This window comes from Mustela erminea, chromosome 9, assembly GCF_009829155.1.
Source record: "Mustela erminea isolate mMusErm1 chromosome 9, mMusErm1.Pri, whole genome shotgun sequence".
Classification (NCBI taxonomy): Eukaryota; Metazoa; Chordata; class Mammalia; order Carnivora; family Mustelidae; genus Mustela; species Mustela erminea.
In genome coordinates, this window is record NC_045622.1 from 52,994,532 (window position 1) to 53,014,161 (window position 19,630).

General features: G+C 41.8%; 2 protein-coding genes across 6 annotated transcripts in view; one reads left to right on the forward strand and one right to left on the reverse strand.

Moving 5' to 3' along the window:
• GDPD4 (glycerophosphodiester phosphodiesterase domain containing 4) overlaps window positions 1-15,943 on the forward strand; it is a 177,888-nt gene extending 161,945 nt beyond the window's left edge. For 4 of the 5 annotated variants that reach the window (XM_032357925.1, XM_032357922.1, XM_032357920.1 and 1 more), the window contains one exon: window positions 14,870-14,932. Coding sequence is in view for 1 of the 5 variants with exons in the window: in XM_032357924.1 (XP_032213815.1) it covers window positions 14,870-15,243 (374 nt within the window). In the remaining 4 variants the exon portion in view is untranslated. Of the gene's footprint in view, window positions 1-14,869 lie in introns of all 5 variants that reach the window. The other variant, XM_032357924.1, reaches the window with a different exon arrangement.
• A 1,099-nt stretch (window positions 15,944-17,042) lies between these two features.
• The window catches only part of MYO7A (myosin VIIA), an 87,385-nt gene continuing 84,797 nt past the window's right edge, over window positions 17,043-19,630 (reverse strand). Inside the window, exons 47-49 of the mRNA XM_032357919.1 lie at window positions 19,297-19,380; window positions 18,255-18,374; window positions 17,043-17,655 (exon numbers count right to left, since the gene is read on the reverse strand). Of these exons, the coding sequence (XP_032213810.1) occupies window positions 17,566-17,655; window positions 18,255-18,374; window positions 19,297-19,380 (294 nt within the window). The 3' untranslated portion in view covers window positions 17,043-17,565. The remainder of the gene's footprint in view (window positions 17,656-18,254; window positions 18,375-19,296; window positions 19,381-19,630) is intronic.

Sequence of the window (19,630 nt, forward strand, 5' to 3'; positions counted from 1 at the left end):
TAGAGCGACATTGCTCAGTGGAGCAGACTTCTAAAAGTTCAGATTTTATCCTCTGCTGCTCTCTCACTTGCTGGGAGCTGGTCCCTCCCCCTGCGGTCTGTCTTCTCATTGTCTCGGATTCACTTCTCCGCATGTCCTACCTTCCAGAAAGTGGTGTCTTTTCTGTTCCTAGAATTTCAGCTCTTCTCTTCTATCTCCTGTTGAGTTTGTAGATGTTCAGAATGGTTTGACACCTATCTAGCTGAACTCCTGGGATCTGATGATATTTAGGTCTCCTACTCCTCCGCCATCTTCAGGAATGCCTGATTGGAATTAGTTTTGTTTCCTTAACTGTGCAAAAGCTTTTTATCTTGATGAAGTCCCAATAGTTCATTTTTGCTTTTGTTTCCTTTGCCTCCAGAGACATATCTAGTAAGAAGTTGCTAGGGCCGGGTGTAACCGTCCCTCAGAACAATCTACTGCTTAAAATATAACCCATGAGAAATTATACTAGTTACCAAATATGCTCAGATATAGCCTTAAGAAAAACATGTACTGGCAACAGGTCTCTGGGGGAGAGGACAATATATGGTCTCGAAGCTGAGCAGCTGGGATGCCTGGCTCGTTCAGGCTGGAATGCTGCCTGCTTCATTTTTCCTTTGATCTCCCCTTCCCTGGAGAGCACCTGCATTTAGTCAAACAATCCTTTAGTTTGAGCTTGCTCACTATAGGTCATGTACTACATGACCAGACATATTTTGTCTTACTTCTTACTTATCTACAAGACTCATGGTCAATGTATGACCTACTCTGGCTTCTTTGTTACTTTCTTTGCTACTTTCCAATAAATATGAGACTGAGGAGTTGTTCGGGGTGACAGTCTTTTCTGTTGTTGACCCCTGCTCCCTTTCTCTTGCAGCTGACTTGTTTGTGCCTCATTCTTCTCCCATGTGCTGCCGGGAAGCAGCAGCCAGGGTCAAAGAGATTGTTGCCTGTGTTTTCCTTTAGGATTTTGATGGATTCCTTTATAACATTTAGGTCTTTCATCTATTTTGAGTTTTATTTGTGTATGATATAAGAAAGTGGTCCAGTTTTATTGTTTGCATGTTGCTGTCCAGTTTTCCCAGCACTATTTGTTGAATAGAGTGTCCTTTTTTCCTGCTTTGTTGAAGAATCATTGACCATAGAGTTGAGGGTCCATTTCTGGATTCTCTATTCAGTTCCACTGATCTATGTGTCTGTTTTTGTGATCTTGACAGGGATTGCATTGAATCTGTAGAGTACTTTGAATAATACTATCATCTTAACAACATTGTCTTCCAATCAAGAAACATGGGATATCTTTCCATTGATTTATGTCTTCTTTAATTTCTTTTTTAAAATTATTTATTTATTTTAGAGAAAGAGCAGGGGGAGGGGCAGAAGGAGATGGAAAGAGAGAGTCTCAAGCAGACTCTACACTGAGCATGAAGCCCCATATAGGACCTGATCTCACAACCCTGAGATCAAGACCTGAGCTGAAACCAAGAGTCAGACACTCAAGTGAATGTACCACCCATGTACCCCCTCTTTAATTCCTTTTAGTAGTCTTTTTTTTTATGGTTTTCAGTGTCAAATATTTCACCTCTTCGATTAAATTTATTTCTAAGTATTCTTTTTGGTGCTATTGTAATTGGATTTTTTTTTTTTTATTTTGACAACTTTTAAATTTTTTTTTTATTTATTTCCAGCATAACAGTATTCATTATTTTTGCACCACACCCCGTGCTCCATGCAATCCGTGCCCTCTATAATACCCACCACCTGGTACCCCAACCTCCCACCCCCCGTCCCTTCAAAACCCTCAGATTGTTTTTCAGAGTCCATAGTCTCTCATGGTTCACCTCCCCTTCCAATTTCCCCCAACTCCCTTCTCCACTCTAAGTCCCCATGTCCTCCATGCTATTTGTTATGCTCCACAAATAAGTGAAACCATATGATAATTGACTCTCTCTGCTTGACTTATTTCACTCAGCATAATCTCTTCCAGTCCCGTCCATGTTGCTACAAAAGTTGGGTATTCATCCTTTCTGATGGAGGCATAATACTCTATCCCCAGGGGTACAGGTCTGTGAATCACCAGGTTTACACACTTCACAGCACTCACCAAAGCACATACCCTCCCCAATGTCCATAATCCCACCCCCTTCTCCCAAACCCCCTCCCCCCAGCAACGTGTGCAGAATCTATAAAGAACTTAGCAAACTCAACACCCAAAGAACAAATAATCCAATCAAGAAATGGGCAGAGGACATGAACAGACATTTCTGCAAAGAAGACATCCAGATGGCCAACAGACACATGAAAAAGTGCTCCATATCACTCGGCATCAGGGAAATACAAATCAAAACCACAATGTGATATCACCTCACACCAGTCAGAATGGCTAAAATAAACAAGTCAGGAAATGACAGATGCTGGCGAGGATGCGGAGAAAGGGGAACCCTCCTACACTGTTGGTGGGAATGCAAGCTGGTGCAGCCACTCTGGAAAACAGCATGGAGGTTCCTCAAAATGTTGAAAATAGAACTGCCCTATGACCCAGCAATTGCACTATTGGGTATTTAACCTAAGGATACAAACGTAGTGATCCAAAGGGGCACATGCACCCGAATGTTTATAGCAGCAATGTCCACAATAGCCAAACTATGGAAAGAACCTAGATGTCCATCAACAGATGAATGGATCAAGAAGATGTGGTATATATACACAATGGAATACTATGCAGCCATCAAAAGAAATGAAATCTTGCCATTTGCGACAACATGGATGGAACTAGAGCGTATCATGCTTAGCGAAATAAGTCAAGCAGAGAAAGACAACTATCATATGTAATTGGATTTTTTTAAATGTTCCTTTTTGGAGTGTTCATTGCAAGATCTCTTTAATCCTTTTTTATTACTTTCTCCAGTTGATTCATTTTCTTGAATGTGGACATTTTTCTAAAGATTTATTTATTTATTTGACAGAGAGAGCGCACAAGCAGGGAGAGCAGGAGAGGAAGAAGCAGACTCCCCACTGAGCAGGGAGCTTGATGTAAGTCTCCATTCCAGGACTCTGGGATCATGACCTGAGATAAAGGCAGATGTTTAACCAACTGAGACACCCAGGTGCCCCTTGAATGTGCACATTTCTATCCTCTGTGTCACTTACTCAACTTTCCTCCTTTGTATATGTCTTACAAGTAATTTTTATATTTTTCTTCATTTTCATTCAGTCCTGTCACTTTCATATCTTCCAATTGATTTCATATATATTCCCTGAGTTTTTAAATTTTTATTCATGGTATGCTTTCAAGTATATAGTTGCTTGCTTAAAATTTTTAAAATTATTTCATATTGGAGTATCTTACTGCTTTTATTTGCTCCATGGCATGATTTTTTTCATATGCATTTCTTGCTCTGAAGTTGTGATTCTTAGTTTCTGCTGATTTCCACAGTGCCCTTATAAAAATAGTTCAGTGATTTTTCTTGTTCATAATAGAACATATTAAATTTGATGGAATAATTAATTAGCAAGGCAATTCTAATTTTCAAAGAGGAGAATCTTGGGTACTTCACACTTATTTCAAGGTCTCCTTCTCTTCTTTTTCAAATTAAAGGCAACTTCTTTAATGTACAATTACCTTTTGGGGAACAGACTTCCCAACCTTTTTTTTGTTTCAATTTTTTATTAAAATTCTAGTTAGTTAATATATAGTGTAATATTTGTTTCAGGAGCGGAATTTAGTGATTCATCACTTACATATAACATCCAGTGCTCATGACGACAAGTTCCCTCCTTAATACCCATCACCCATTTAATCCCTCCCCCACTCCTTCCCTCCATCAACATCTGTTGTTTCCTCCCCCACCTCTTCCCTCCATCAACCCTCAGTCTGTTCTCTATAGTTAAGAGTCTCTTATGGTTTGCTTCCCTTTTTTTCCCTTCTCTTATGTTCATCTGTTTTGTTTCTTAAATTCCACATTTGAATGAAATCTTATGGTATTTATCTTTCCCTGACTGACTTATTTCACTTAGCATAATGCAGTCTAGCTCCAGTCACATCATTGCAAATGGCACAATTGCCTTCTTTTTGATGGCTGAGTAATATTCCATTGCACGCATGCATGTTTGTGCGTGTGTGTGTGGTGTGTGTGTATAGACACACAGAGATGGCACATCTTTATCCATTCATTAATCAATCAACATTTGGGCTTTCTCAGTTTGACTACTGTTGATAATGCTGCTCTAAGCATTGGAGTGCATGTGTCCTTTCAAATCACTATTTTTGTATCCTCTGGATAAATACCAAGTAGTGCAATTGCTGGGTCATAGGGTAGCACTATTTTTAACTTTGTGCAGAACGTCCATATTCTTCTCCAGGATGCCTGCTTCAGTTTGCATTCCCACCAACAGTATGAGAGGGTTCTGCTTTCTCCACTTCCTCGCCAATATCTATTGTTTAGCCATTCTGACTGATGTGAGGTGGTATCTCCTTGTGGGTTTGATTTGTATTTCCCTGATGATGAGTGATGTTGAGCATCTTTTCATGTATCTGTTAGCGATCTGGATGTCTTCTTTGGAGAAATGTCTGTTTTCATGTCTTCCACCCATTTCTTTACTGGATTATTTATTTTTTGGGTGTTGAGTTTTATAAGTTCTCTATAGATTTTTTATACCAACCCTTTATCAGATACATCATTTGCAAGTATCTTCTTCAATTCTGTCAGTTGCCTTTTAGTTTTAGTGATTGTTTCCTTTGCTCTACAGAAGTTTTTTCTCTTGATGAAGTCCCAATAGTTCATTTTTGCTTTTGTTTCCCTTGCCTCTAGAGAGCTATCTTGTAAGAAGTTGCTAAGTTGAGGTCAAAGAGGTTGCCACCTGTGTTCTTCTCTAGGATTTTGATGGATTCCTATCTCACGTTTAGGTCTTTCATCCATTTTGAGTTTATTTTTGTATATGGTGTAAGAAGGTGGTCTGGTTTCATTCTTCTGCATGTTGCTGTCCAGTTTTCCCAACACCATTTGTTGAAGAGACTGACTGAGAGCTTTTCCTTTATGGTCAGGAACAAGACAATGCCACCATTATTATTTAATATAGTATAGGAAGTTTAGCCCCCAGAAATCAAACAACAAAAGAAGGCATAAAAAAAAAAAAAGCATCCAGATCAACAAGGAAGAAGTCAAATTGTCACCATTTGCAGATGACATGATACTGGGTATAGAAAGCTCAAAAGACTCCACCAAAAAATTTCTAGAACTGATAGACAAATTCAGTAAAGTCACAGGATGTAAAATTAATGTGCAGAAATCTGTTGCATTTCTGTACACTAATAAAGAAGAAGAAGCAGAAGAAACCAAGGAATGGATCCCATTTATAACTACACCAAAATCCATAAGATATCTAGGAAAAACCTAACCAAAGAGGTAAAAGATCTGTACTCTGAAAACTATAGAACACTTATGAAAGAAATTGAAGAGGACCCAAAGAAATGGAAAACTATTTCATGCTTATGAATTGGAATATCATCATTAAAATGTCTTTACTACCCAAAGCAATCTACACATTCAGTGCGATCCCTATCAAAGTATCAACAGCATTTTTCACAGAGCTAGAACAATCATAAAATTTGTATAGAATCACAAAAGACATCAAATAGCCAAAGCAATCCTGAAAAAGAAAACCAAAGCTAGGGGCATCACAATTCTGGACTTCAAGTTATATTACAAAGCTGTAGTCATCAAGACAGTATGGTACTGGCATAAAAATAGACACAGAGGCCAATGAAGCACAATAGAAAACCCAGAAATGGACCTACAACCATACGGTCAACTAATTTTCAACAAGGCAGGGAAGAATATCCCCTGATCTGTCTAACCTGTTTTGTTGCAATAGCATTCTTAATGTCAGGTGCCTCCTTCTCTTCAGAAACTGGCTGCTGCCTCCACTGAATGTCACCACCTTCCAATGTGACTCCTTCTTTCATGAGAAGTGTTGTCTTCCAAGATGTCCTTCCACTCCCCTAACTTGGAAATTCCTTTCCTTTCAATGCCAGTGATCTTATTGCCAAGATTCAGACCTACTCTCATATGTTCCCGTTCAACATGATACCTCTATTGGCATTGTAAAGGTATTTGAAATACCTTTATTGGCATTTTCCAGATGCCACCCCCTCAGAAGCCATCCCTGCATCTTTCACTGTCTTCACAGCTCTCTCTGGTCTCTCCTTACCATGAGGATCTCTAGCACCATCTCTGCTACTTCCTGGGATTTATTTCTACCTCTTTGCTCAACTTGCTTATTCCTTTGTTTACAGGGGTATTTCTGGGTGGTTTTCCTTTCTTTGTGGCTTTCTATGATCATTGATAGAATCTGTGGGAAATGCAAAACTAGCCAAAATTATCCTATAGAAATTCTTATTTGGATAATATACCTCTGTCACTTCATTTATTTGCCCTAATTGATATCCTTTGAATCACCACTCCCAGAAAATAAGCTGAAAGAGAAGAATCAGTCAACTTAAATCTTCTTTCTTCCCTTTCTATCATTTCTACATTGGCAAGATTTGCACTACTTTATCCCTTCTTCTTCTCCTCCTCTTCCTTCTTCTACTTCTCTTCCTCCTCCTCCTTCTCCTTTACATATTTTCATTTCTTTATTAGAAAGGGGCCTCTAGGGACACCTAGGTTGGGTGGCTCAATCTATTAAACATCAGCCTTCAGCTCAGGTCATGATCTCAGGGTCTTGGGATCGAACCCTGTGTTGGGCTCCCTGCTCAGCAGCTGGTCTGCTTCTCTCTCCTCTCTCTCCCTCCACCCCTGTTCAGGCGTTCTCTCCTACTCTCTCAAATAAATAAAATATTTTTTTAAAAAAAGAAAAAGTAAGAGGATTCTACACCAGAGATTTTCTTCTAAGTTTTTTTTTCCCTAGAGGTTTTATAATTTGGGGTTTTATATGTGGATCCATGATGCATTTTGAATTAATTTTTGTATATAGTGGAAGGTGTGGATTGAAGTTTTGGGGGTTTTGGTAGCTAATTATACCAGCACCATTTGTTTACAAGACTATTATTTCTCCATCAAATTGCCTTCATACCTTTATAAGAAATCAGTCCTCTATGTACATGTGGGTCTATTTCTGAACTCTTGATTCTGCTCCATTCATCTGCTTGACTGTCTTTATGCCAGTATCTTATTACCTTGATTACTATAGCTTCATAGTAAGTCTTGAGATCAGATAGTGTTAATTATTCTTTGTCCCTTGGATTATTTATAAGTTTGTTAGCTTCCAAATGTTTGGGATTTTCTAGTTATTTTTATGTTGTTTATTTCTAACTTAATTCTGTATGGCCAGATAATATAGGACTTAAATCCTTTAAAATTTATTGGGACTATTTTCATAGCCCAGAACGTAGTCTATCTTGGTAAACGTCCGTGTGCACTTGAAAAGAATATGTGCTTTGCTATTATTGAGTGGCATGTTCTAAATGTCAATTAGGTCAAGCTGGTTAATAGAGTTTTTTTATTTTATTTTGTTTGCTTTCAGCAGATACCCATATTTTTAAGTAGCGTTGACACACAACATTTCATTAGTTTCAGGTATACAGCATAGTGATTCAGCTTCTCTATACATTATGCTATGTTCACCACAAGTGTAGTTACCATCTGTCACCAAACAAGGCTATTACAAGAAAATTGACTATTCCCTATGTTGTAGCTTTCATCCCTGTGACTTATCCATTCTGTAACTGGAACCTCTATCTCCCACTCCCCTTCACCCATTTTGCCCATCCCCTCCCTCCTAGGGTTACTTCTCCCCTTTGGCAATCATTAGTTTGTTCTGTATACTTATGGGTCTTTTTCTGCTTATTTTCTTCATTTGTTTTTTAGAGTCCACATATAGGTGAAATCATATGTATTTGTCTCTCTGTCTGACCTATTTCACTTAGCACAAGTGTAGCTACCATCAGTCACCAAACAAGGCTATTACAAGAAAATTGACTCTTCGATGAACCATCTAAATTCATCCATCTTGTTGCAGATGTCAAGAGCTCATTCTTTTGAATGGCTGAGTAACATTCCTCTGTGTGTGTGTGTGTATTCATCCATTTGTCTATCAGTGGACACTTATGTTGGTTCTATATCATGGCTAGTGTAAATAACACTGCAGTAAACATAGGGGTGCATATATCTTTTCAAATAAGTGTTTTAGTTTTCTTTGGGTAAACACCCAGTGTGGAATTACTGGATTGTATAGTATTTCTATTTTTAATGTTCTGGGGAAACTCTGTACTGTTTTCCACGATGGCTGAACGAATTTCTAAATCTACCAGTGGTGCATAATCCCTCTTACAATTCTAGCCATTCTGACAGGTAAAAAGTGTTATCTCATAGTGGTTTTCAGAGTACAGGTCTTTCATCTCCTTTGTTTAAGTTTATCCCTAGGGTTTGTTTTTTTTTAGTGGAATTGTTTTCCTTTTTAGATTTTAAACTCAAGTTAGTTAACATATAGTGTAGTATCAGTTTCAGGTATAGAATGTAGTGATTGTTCACTTACATATAACACCCAGTGCTCATGACAAGTGCCTGCCATAATGCCTATCGCCCATTTAGCCCACCCCCAACTCCCTTCCCTCTGTCAACCCTCAGCTGAGAGAGTAGTTAAGAGTCTTGTATATTTTGCCTCCCTCTCTGTTTTTATCTTATTTTTCCTTCCCTTCACCTATGTTCATGTTTTGTTTTTAAATTCTACATATGAATGAAATCATATGGCATTTGTCTTTCTCTGACTGACTTATTTCCCTTAACATACACTCTAGCTCCATTCATGTCATTGGAAATGGCATGATTTCATTCTTTCTGATGGCTGAGTAATATTCCATTGCTTATATAGCACATATTCTTTTTTTTAAGTCACTAGAAGATTTTATTAGTTTTTATTATTATTAACATATAATGTATTATTAGCCTCAGGGGTACAAGTTTTCCTTCCATTTTTATTTTTTTGGGACAGTTTCAGAAGGATCGATGTTCCCAGATATCTTATGGTTCTTGGTGCTATAGTAAATGGAATCGATTCTTTAATTTCCCTGTCTGTATTTTCATTGTTAGTGTATAAGAAAGCCACTGGTTTCTGTACATTGACTTTGTATCCTGCCACGTTGCTGAATTGCTGTATGAGTTCTAGTAGTTTGGGGTGGAGTCTTTTGGGTTTTCCATATAAAGAATCATGTTGTCTGCAAAGAGAGAGAGTTTGACTTCTTCATTGCCAATTTGGATACCTTTTATTTCTCTTTGTTGTCTGATTGCTGTTGCTAGGACTTCTAATACTATGTTGAACAAGAGTGGTGAGAGTGGGCATCATTGTCGTGTTCCTGATCTCAACGGGAAGGCTGCAAGCTTTTTCCCATTGAGGATGATATTTGCTGTGGGTCTCAGTCAACAAAACAAAGAGGCAACCCACGGAATGGGAGAAGATATTTGCAAATGACAGTACAGACAAAAGGTTGATATCCAGGATCTATAAAGAACTCCTCAAACTCAACACACACAAAACAGGCAATAATATCAAAATATGGGCAGAAGATATGAACAGACACTTCTCTAATGAAGACATACAAATGGCTATCAGACACATTAAAAAATGTTCATCATCACTAGCCATCAGGGAGATTCAAATTAAAACCACATTGAGATACCACCTGACACCAGTTAGAATAGCCAAAATTAGCAAGACAGGAAACAACGTGTGTTGGAGGGGATGTGGAGAAGGGGAACCCTCTTACACTGTTGGTGGGAATGCAAGTTGGTGCAGCCACTTTGGAGAACAGTGTGGAGATTCCTCAAGAAATTAAAAATAGAGCTTCCCTATGACCCCACCATTGCACTACTGGGTATTTACCCCAAAGATACAGATGTAGTGAAAAGAAGCATCATCTGTACCCCAATGTTTATAGCAGCAATGGCCACAGTCACCAAACTGTGAAAGGAGCCAAGATGCCCTTCGATGGACGAATGGATAAGGAAGATGTGGTCCATATACACTATGGAGTATTATGCCTCCATCAGAAAGGATGAATACCCAACTTTTATAGCAACATGGACGGGACTGGAAGAGATTATGCTGAGTGAAATAAGTCAAGCAGAGAGAGTCAATTATCATATGCTTTCACTTATTTGTAGAGCCTAACAAATAGCATGGAGGACAAGGGGAGATGGAGAGGAGAAGGGAGTTGAAGGAAATTGTAAGGGGAGGTGAACCATGAGAGACTATGGACTCTGAAAAACAATCTGAGGGTTTTGAAGGGGCAGGGGGTGGGAGGTTGGGGGAACCAGGTGGTGGGTATTAGAGAGGGCACGGATTGCATGGAGCACTGGGTGTGGTGCAAAAACAATGAATACTGTTACGGTGAAAAGAAATTTTAAAAAAATATTAAAGAAAAGAAGGATCAATGTTAATCTTTAAATGTTTGGTAGAATTTCCCTAGGAAACCATCCAGCCCTGGAGTCTTGTTTTTTGGGAGATTTTAAAAATTCTGATTCAGTTTTTTGCTGATTATGGATCGGTTCAGATTTTCTACTTTTTCCTGTTTCAGTTTTGGTAGTTTATATGTTTCTAAGAATTTACCCATTTCTTCCAGATTGTCTAATTTGTTGGTATATAATTGCTCATAATATTCTCTTATATTTCTTTGGTGTTGGTTGTGATCTCTCCTCTTTCATTCATGATTTTGTTTGGGTTCTTTCTCTTTTTCTTTTTGATAAGACTGGCTAGGGGGTTATCAATTTTGTTTATTCTTTCAAAGAATCAGCTACTCGTTTTGTTGATCTGTTCTACTGTTTTTTGTTTTTTTTTTTTTTTTTTTAATTTCTATGTCACTGATTTTTGGCCTAATCTTTATATCCCTTCTCTTGCTGGATTTAGGCTTTATTTGTTGTTCTTTTCTGGCTCTTTTAGGTGTAAGGTTAGTTTAAATTCTGTTAATTTCTCTCTTTATAGATGTTAACATTTGCTCTGTGTATATATAGGTGCTCCAGTGTTGATGCATTGATATTTACAATTGTTATATCCTCTTCTTTGATCGATCCCTTTATCATTATGTAATGCCCTTCTTTTATGTCTCATTACAGTCTTGTTTTAAAGTCTATTTTGTCTAATATAGGGATTGCTACTCTGGTTCCCCCCCCCCCCCCTTGTATTTGCATGGAATGTTTTTCCATTGCTTCACTTTCAGTCTGTATGTGTCTTTAGGTCTGAACTGAGTCTCTTGCAGGCAGCATGTAGCTGGGTCTTGTTTGTTCTTTTTTAACCATTGCATCACCCTATGTCATTTGATTAAAGCATTAGACCATGTATATTTAATCATTGATAGGTATGTAATTATTGCTATTTTGTTCATTGTTTTACGGTTGTTTTTATCGTTCTTCTCTGTTCCTTTCTTCTTCTCCTGGACTCTTTCTTGTGATTGATGGCTTTAGTGTATCTATTATAGGGTTTTGCTTTGCGTTTACCATGAAGTTCATATGTAACACTTTAAGTGAATACTAGTCTATTATGTTGATAGTCACTTAAATTTGAACATTTTGAAAAGGAACTTTTTAGTCCCACCCTCCATGTTTTATGATTACATAGTCATTTTTATTGTGAGTCCCCTTAACTAATGTTTTGGATATATTTAATTTTACTACAAGTGATTGCACTACTGCCTTTACTTATGTTTGCTTTTACTCATGATTTTTTTTCCTTTCATAAGTTTTTTACAACTTTTTTTTGTCCCTTTAACATTTCTTATACGGCCAGTGTAGTGGCAATAACTCCTTTAACTTTTGTTTTGGAAACTCTTTACCTTCCCTTCAATTCTGAATAGAAGTCTTTCCAGGTAGATTATTGTTGGTTGAATATTTTTCCTTTCATTACTTTAAATATATCATGACACTTTCTTGTGCCCTGCAAAGTTTCTGCTGAAAAACCAGTTGATAGCCTTATGAAGTTTCCCTAGTTACTTCTCTCTCTGCTTAAAAAAAGACTGAACTTTGACATTTTAATTACTGTGTGTCATGGTTTTGACTCATTGGGTTCATCTTGTTTTCAACTTTAGGTGCTTTATCCTAAACCTGGATATCTGTTTGCTTCCCGGGGTTATGGAAGTTTTCAGTTGTTTCTTCAGATAAGTTTTCTCCCTTTCTCTCTTCTCCTTCTGGAATCCCTGTAGTGCAAGCATTTGTTCTTTTGATGTTGCTCAAGAGACATCTTATCCTATCCTCATTTTTTAAAATTCTTTTTTTCTCAGGGTGCCTAGCTGGTTTAGTTGGTAGTGTGTGACTCTTGATTTCAGGGTTGAGTTCCAAGCTCAACTAGCTTTGTTGATCTGTTCTACTATTTTTTTTTTTTTATTTCTGTCATTGATTTTTGGCCTAATCTTTATTATTTCCCTTCTCATGCTGGATTTAGGCTTTGTGTTTGGGTATAGGGATTACTTTAAGAAAATAATAAAATCTTAAAATTCTTTTTTCTTTTTGCTATTTAGCTCAGGTGCTCTCCATTACCCTGTCTTCCAGATATCTGCTTTGTTCTTCTGCATCCTCTAATCTGTTGATTTCTTCTAGTGTTTTTCATTTAGATTATTGTGTTCTTAAACTGTGGCCCCTTTTATGTTTCCCTTTGTTGAAGTTCAAAGTTCATCTACTATTCTCTCTAGTCTATTGAACATCTTCATGACCATCACTCTGAACTATCAGGTAGATTTATTTCTTTTTTTGAGGTTTTTGTCTTGTTCTTTCATTTGCAGCATATTCTTCTGTCTCATTTTGCTCAACTTTGTGATTGTTTCTATAAATTAGGCAGAAAAGCTACTTCTCCTAAACTAAGAGGAATGGTCTTGTTTATGGGCATCTCATCCCTTGTGTATGTTGTGCCTGTGACTCTGGCTGGTTATGGGTTGGGGGTTCCAGAGCACTCTGGTGGGCTGAAGCTGAAGTGGGTGTGGGCAGGGGTGGTCTTGGGATTCTCCCTATAGTCAGTGCTCTGGCGGTACTACTGACACTGAAGTGGGTGCAGGCCTGGGTGTTCCAGGGTGCTCAGTTCAGGGGCTGAGCTGAGGTGTACATCTGTGCCAGGGGTACCTTAGCAAGTTGTCTGGAGCCAAACAGGGTGTTCCAGGGTGCTTCACAGCTATGTCACCATGGCAGGATGGCTATAACTGCAGTGAGCACTGACCAGGGCTGTCCCGATGTGTGCTACGCTGGGGCTGCCTCAGAGGGTTGGCCTAGGCTGATGTGGGCTAGGGCTCCAGGGCTCACTGAGACAGGCCAGCTACAGCCCAGACTTGCCTCCATCCACACTATCAAGGCACTTGCCAGCTCCTGTTACCCAGAGAGGGTTCTATGACTGGTTCTTTTATATTCTAGTTGCCCTTTTAAACCAAGGCTTTTTTTCTTTTTCTTTTTCTGCACTTCAGGGCAGACAAATTTGTTCATAAGCCCTCAGTACTATCCACTCCCTGCCACTGCAGTTCGCAGAGTTGGTACAGGGGTTCCCTTCCTTACTGTGCCTCTGTCTCTCTTGCCATTCTCTGTGTGGTTTCTTTTATGGTGAAGAAGCTGCCGGTCAGCCCTCAGGTCATCTTCAGAAGAAGTTGCCCTATAAATAGGTGGGTTCAGCGTCTTCTTACATCACCATCTTGGACTAGAACCAGTAGTGTTTTTCAAGTGTTTTATATCGTATTGATTTTCTGCCAGGTTCTATTGGTTATTGAGAATGGAATATTTAAATCCTAAGTATAACTGTAGATTTCTCTTTGCAGTCTTGTCTTACTTCTTGTGTTTTGAAACACTGTTGACAGGTGTGTAAACATTTAGAGTTATGTCTTCTTGGTGAAATGACCTCTTTATCATTAGAAAATGACCTTTATCCCTGGTAATATTCTTGCTCTACAGTATACTTTGTGTGATATTAATAGCACCTTCATCAAAAATTTTAGTAGTATTAGCAAGGTTTTTATTTTTACATTGTTTTATTTTACTTATTGGTGCCTTTGTATCTAAAGTGAATTTCTTATAGACAGTGTACAGTTGACTCTGGGCTTACCTTTTTGGATTTTCACACTCTTCCTGATTTGGTCCCCATAAGTCCTCACTGTATTGTTAACTCAAATAATTTTGCTGTTTCTTTGTGTTTTAGCCATTTAAAAAATTTGCTCTGAGAAGGAGAGTAGGTCTGAATTCTCTAATGTCAGTTTTTTTTTTTAAGATTTTATTTATTTGACAGAGAGATATCACAAATAGGCAGAGAGAGAGGAGGAAGCAGGCTCCCTGCTGAACAGAGAGCCCGATGCGGGGCTCAATCTCAGGACCTGGAGATCTCACGACCTGAGCCGAAGGCAGAGGCTTTAACCCACTGAGCCACCCAGGCTTCCTCTAATGCCAGTTTTTCCATCAGTCAATTAGTCAAAAAATATTTATCAAGTACCTAGTATGTGACATTTTTGAGGTACCAGGGATATAGTGGTAAGCAAGTCAAAGGTCTCTGGCCTCAGTAGGCTCCCATTCTATTGGCGAAACATGTTCCTTCTTCTCTCTATACTGATTTGAAAGCAATTATTGTAAAATATGTATTCTTTAAGCAAATGCTACTTTTAGAGAGCTTCCTTTGGAGCTTCCATACTCTTCCATAATGGACTTTTTCTGCCCCAGGCAGAATTGGAGGGTCACTTCAAAGTTTGCCCAAAATCTTCGGGGAGGATTTTAGAAGACTGAGCCTAAGGGAGTGGGGGTGGTTCTAACACTTAAGAGATGACTGTAAGTTCACCACACAGCGCACAGATGGGGAAGTGACACTAAAGAGTGTGTTATGTCTTTTCTATCCCCTACAGATACTCAGGAACCAGCCCCTGACATAGAAAATGAGTCATGGGATACCCCTGGACCATGGCCACCTTCCAGCCACCCTCAATTACTAAAACTTTCAGATATCCAAACTCCCTCTGTGTCACAGAAGCCCCCAAGCATGAGGCCCTCAGACCAGCACTACCCCTCCAAGGAGGATATGAAACCACCAGTGACCCCACAAGGGGAAGGTCAAGCCACCGATATCCCCCAAGGAGATCTAACTACCAGTGTCCCCCAGGGTGGATATCAGACCACTGAGGTCCCACAGGGGGAAGATCAAACCACTGGGGTCCCACAGAGGGAAGATCAAACCACCAGTATCCCCCAGGGGGAAAGTCAAACCACCAGCGTTCCCTAAGAAGAACATCTAACCACCAATGTTCTCCCCCAGGGGCGTCATCCGACAGACCCCCTCCACTGAATCACATTGGCCCCCTGCCACAGAAACCCTGGGATTCACAGTGCCCACCAACGAGGCCTCCATCCTGAAAATCCCAGGAGACCCCCATCGTTAAATCCTCCTGCCAGGAATCCTTTTTTATAGTGCATTCCTTTTCTAGCATGTCCTCCTTCTACAGGATGCCTTTGGAGAAAATTTAGTCATACCTTTCCTTCTCCTCCCTCTTCCTCTCTGTGCGTAAGTGTGGTGATGGTGGGGAGTAGTCAAGAAAGGAGTGCAGAAGGGCCATTGAGGCTTTCAGGACGACCATTTTGGTCTAGTGCCTTCCATAAAGAATGCATCTCAAGGGGGAGGGGAACAAGGGAGTTGTGGTCTTGGAGCTGGAGCTAGTTCTCTGATGTTACAGGGTTTCTCATCCTAATCCTTCATGGTACTCCCTGCTAAAGGAATGGCTTTGTGCACATCAGCATGGGAATAAAGGCAACCTCTCGGGAACCAAGAAAGTAAATGATGTATTATTTGGACCCCTGTGTCATCACTCAGGCTGACAGAGACTAGGGGTTGAGTGTAAAAGTGATGCCATCCTGAGTCAGTGAATGAGAAGTAGCATAGACATGATTATGAATTAGGAGAAAGAACTTATCCCCCCCCACCCCCATCACACACACACACACACACAGTGATCTAGTGTGCAGTGAGATCATGGGCATAATTCTGTGCCCACCCACCAGCCCTAGGCCTTGAAGGGGAACTAGAGCATAGAACAAGCATCTGGAGCCCCTTGTGTCTGAGAGCTAAATGTTAGAAGCTGTGAACTGAGTTCCATGTGACTTTTACCTATTCACACTCCTTCTCTGAGCTTCTGTATCTCCATTGATATGATGGCGTCGGGGCAGACCATCACAGTACCTTTCTTCTGGTTCAGACTGATCCTGGGCTTCCTGCAGAACCATGTAAACATTGGTGGGGCAAAGCTGTCTCTGACAGCACATGGTCACCCCAGGAAGCAGGGCTGTCTGGTTTGAGTCCTCCATTGTCACAAGCAGCCCTTCCCACACAGGTAGCCTGGGAATAGCATTCCCTGTGGAGTGTTTGGGCATCCAGATGCAGAGGACCCAGGACACTTAAGGATTCTGCTCTGCTGCTGTATTAGGGGAACTTTGGGGCTGATCAGAAACATGCCCTCTTCGAGAGGATTCTCCACTGTTGCTTTTCTGGGCAGGTGCTCCCCCTAGCCACAGTCTAGGAGGATGCCCCACCCCCACATGACACCTTCCCTGTCTGAAGACCCCACCCCCATACTGTCCCAGATAGCCCCACTTTCTTGTATATCCTGGTCACAAAGTAACAATTTATAGGCACTCTCAGGACATGGGTGTTTAATCCAAAGCACCATCTGGGAACTAAGGAGAGGTTTCTGACCAGATGCAAGGGCCACTCTGGCTCCACTGGCCCTACTTAAGGCCCAGAAGCTGATTCCTCCTCTAGATCCCCAGCCCCGGCACACTTAGGTCCCTACCTCTCAGACTGATGTCCCAACATTTCCTCCTACCCCACCCTGGTCCCAGCCAGTTCCTTTAAGCCCCTTTCAAGCCCGCCTTGGGCTCAGGCACCCCTACCCCCAAACCCAGACAAGCTTAGCCCCCCACACACAGACAAAGGAGATACTTACACAGGCCACTCCCCCCAGGACCCTGTCTTTGTCCCATACACACTCCCCCACTCTCTCCCCTTCCCCCAGCAAGGACACTATAGGGTCAGAAGATGAAACACATACTTTATACCTTGAGGTGATCAGGGGAAACCAGCACAGGGGCTCAGCACTCACACTACAATATATAAAAGTAGTCTGTCTCCCCCATCCCAGCTGAGGATCCTGGATGTACAGGAATTAAGCCAGTCCCTTAGGTTTCAGAATATTCTTGGTTTTGTTGGTCCCAGTACGGAGAATCAAGTTGTCCTTTTGATTCCCTGTTGCAGTGGTGCACAGAGAATCAAAAGAGGTCACATGGTAGGACAGGTCTAAGAAAGGCATCCAAGGAGCACAGGCTCTTACAACTGGGAAGGCCATGGCAAGCTGGGACTAGAACCAACCCTTAGCAGTAGATCAAGGGTAGTTCTGCATCCCAGCAAGTCTGCCTCACTGGAAGGAGGATAGGAAGCCAAGTTGATATAATCAGTGGTGGCCGCCTGACCCAGCCTCCCTGCCCAGATGGCAAAGTCCTCCCCCACCTGCAGAGGTAGCTGATGGGCCCAAGCCAGCACCACCTCCCTCACTGTTCACTTGCCACTCCTGGAGCCCCGCTGTTTGCTCATGGCTGTGAGCATCTGACTAATATAGGAAGTCAGGAGGTCATCCATCTTGTAGCCCTGGAAACAGGAGCAAGAAGATAAACAGAGCAAAAAGTGTGACAGGACCAGCGCACTGAGACCCAGAACACTTCCAGGAAACTGCAGAGGGCAGAGCCCTGGACAAAGGAGAATCCTGTCCTACTCTGGACTCAGTCTCCCCAGCTGTACACCTGAAGGGATGGACACATCCCACCAGATCTCTAAGGTTCTAAGTTGTTAGGACCCCATGTGAAGGCCCTGGCTTATAGATCTCTTAAATACTGCTGACTCTAAAGGCTCTACCAGTTGAGCCATGCCTTTGAAGTTCGGCTCAGTGGAAGAAACCTCATTGCTAATGTGTCCACTGTTGAACTAAGGGGCTAAAGTCTCAGTCCCCAGATTAGTACTAAAGTCACTCAACAAATAATTATTAAATGAGGGTCTGTTCCTCAGCCCCAAATTATGCCCCTTCCCAGACCTAAGCTGAACCTCAAAGGGACCTGACTTTGGCCCAGTCTGACCCTTGATCCCAATCTCAGGCCAAGCCAGGCACTCTCTTGTCTGTTCTGGAGACAGATGATAGCTGGAGCTGTAGGCAAAGCAGGAAGCCCACCAGGCCTAAACAGAAGAGCTCTCACCAGTGATGTCTCACAGAGCAGTTTGCTCCCGCGCACCAGGTTCCCAATGGTGATGTGGAAGTAGGTGTTGCCACTGCTCCAGTTGGAGATCTTGGTGAAGGGATGAGTGGTCAAGATGTCCTGGGGAAGCAGAGAAAGTCTGAGGCTGTATTGTCTGGACCCTCCGGCCTCACTTCCCTGAGTTCTAGCTCACAGACACCACCCATCGGAAAGACCTTGGGCCCTCAGACAAGATAAGGAGCAAGAAGATAGAAGACAGCTCTGCCATGGAGCTGCTGGGGGAAGCAGATACCTCTGGCCCCCTTGCCTCATTTGGGGCCAGATGGTGGGACACCCAGGGAAGTCTGGGAGGCTTTGGGGCATGTGGAGCTGGAACTGGAAATTGGAGAGGCTAGAAGAATCTGCAACAGTGATCATGAATGAGGGGGTCCTGAGGAGGAAGAAGGTGACAAGGACAGCCTCTGGAGCATGATATGTGTGGGTGGAGAAGAATCCCATTAAAGTATGTGAGAAGAACGACCAAGAGAGAGAAGAGAAAAACCAGGAATGTGGGGCACATGAGCACAAGCAGAAGGTGGTGGCCAATGGTCCAGTTGTATCCTTCCTGGGTATGTAGTAGGACTGTGCTTCTTGATTCCCTTGGTGAGGACTGCTCTGGCCCAAGGATGTGAGCAGTGGTTGCACCCTGCCCCCCTCCCCTGCCAGCATGCAGCCTGCCATCCTGACCAATAGGGACAGAGAGCACTGTTGAAGGAAGGGGTAGTTGATAGGGTCCAGTGATGCTTACAGGCCAAGTACTAAAAAGTTCAGTGGACTGAGTAGCAAGGCATTGGCTAATAACTCTAAGAGAGCAGTTTTGATGGAGCAGGCAAGGAAATGGTCAAAGCAAACACAGCCTCTCAAGATGGATGGCCAAGAGGGCAGATCAAGTGAGGATGGTGGCTGGCAAGGGCTCTTTGGGGGTTGGGTCCTGAGACTGTTGTTAGAGGTACAGGCAGAGAAGTCCACTTCCCCACCCCTGCTCTCCCCTGTCAGTGCTCACCTTAGTTCTGGGATCGATGAGGCTGACCCCGTACTTATTGATGGCAATTAAGAGGATCTCAGGGAAGTTTGGCTCCGTAGTTTGCTAGCAAAGAGAGCCAGAAACCATCAGCTCTAGCTGGGGCAGCCCAGAGCAGGAAAAGCTGAGTGCTAGGACTAAGTTGCCCTCTCTTGCTGCCTGCTTGATGCCAGGCATGTAGCAGAGCTGGCAACCCTGCCACAGCCTCATGGTTCCCACCTCTGCTGGGCCCTCGGTGCCACCCAGGTCCCTTTATGGGTCCCCAAATGACCCCATCCCCCACTCTTCCTGGTGACAGTTTATCCCTTCACTCCTG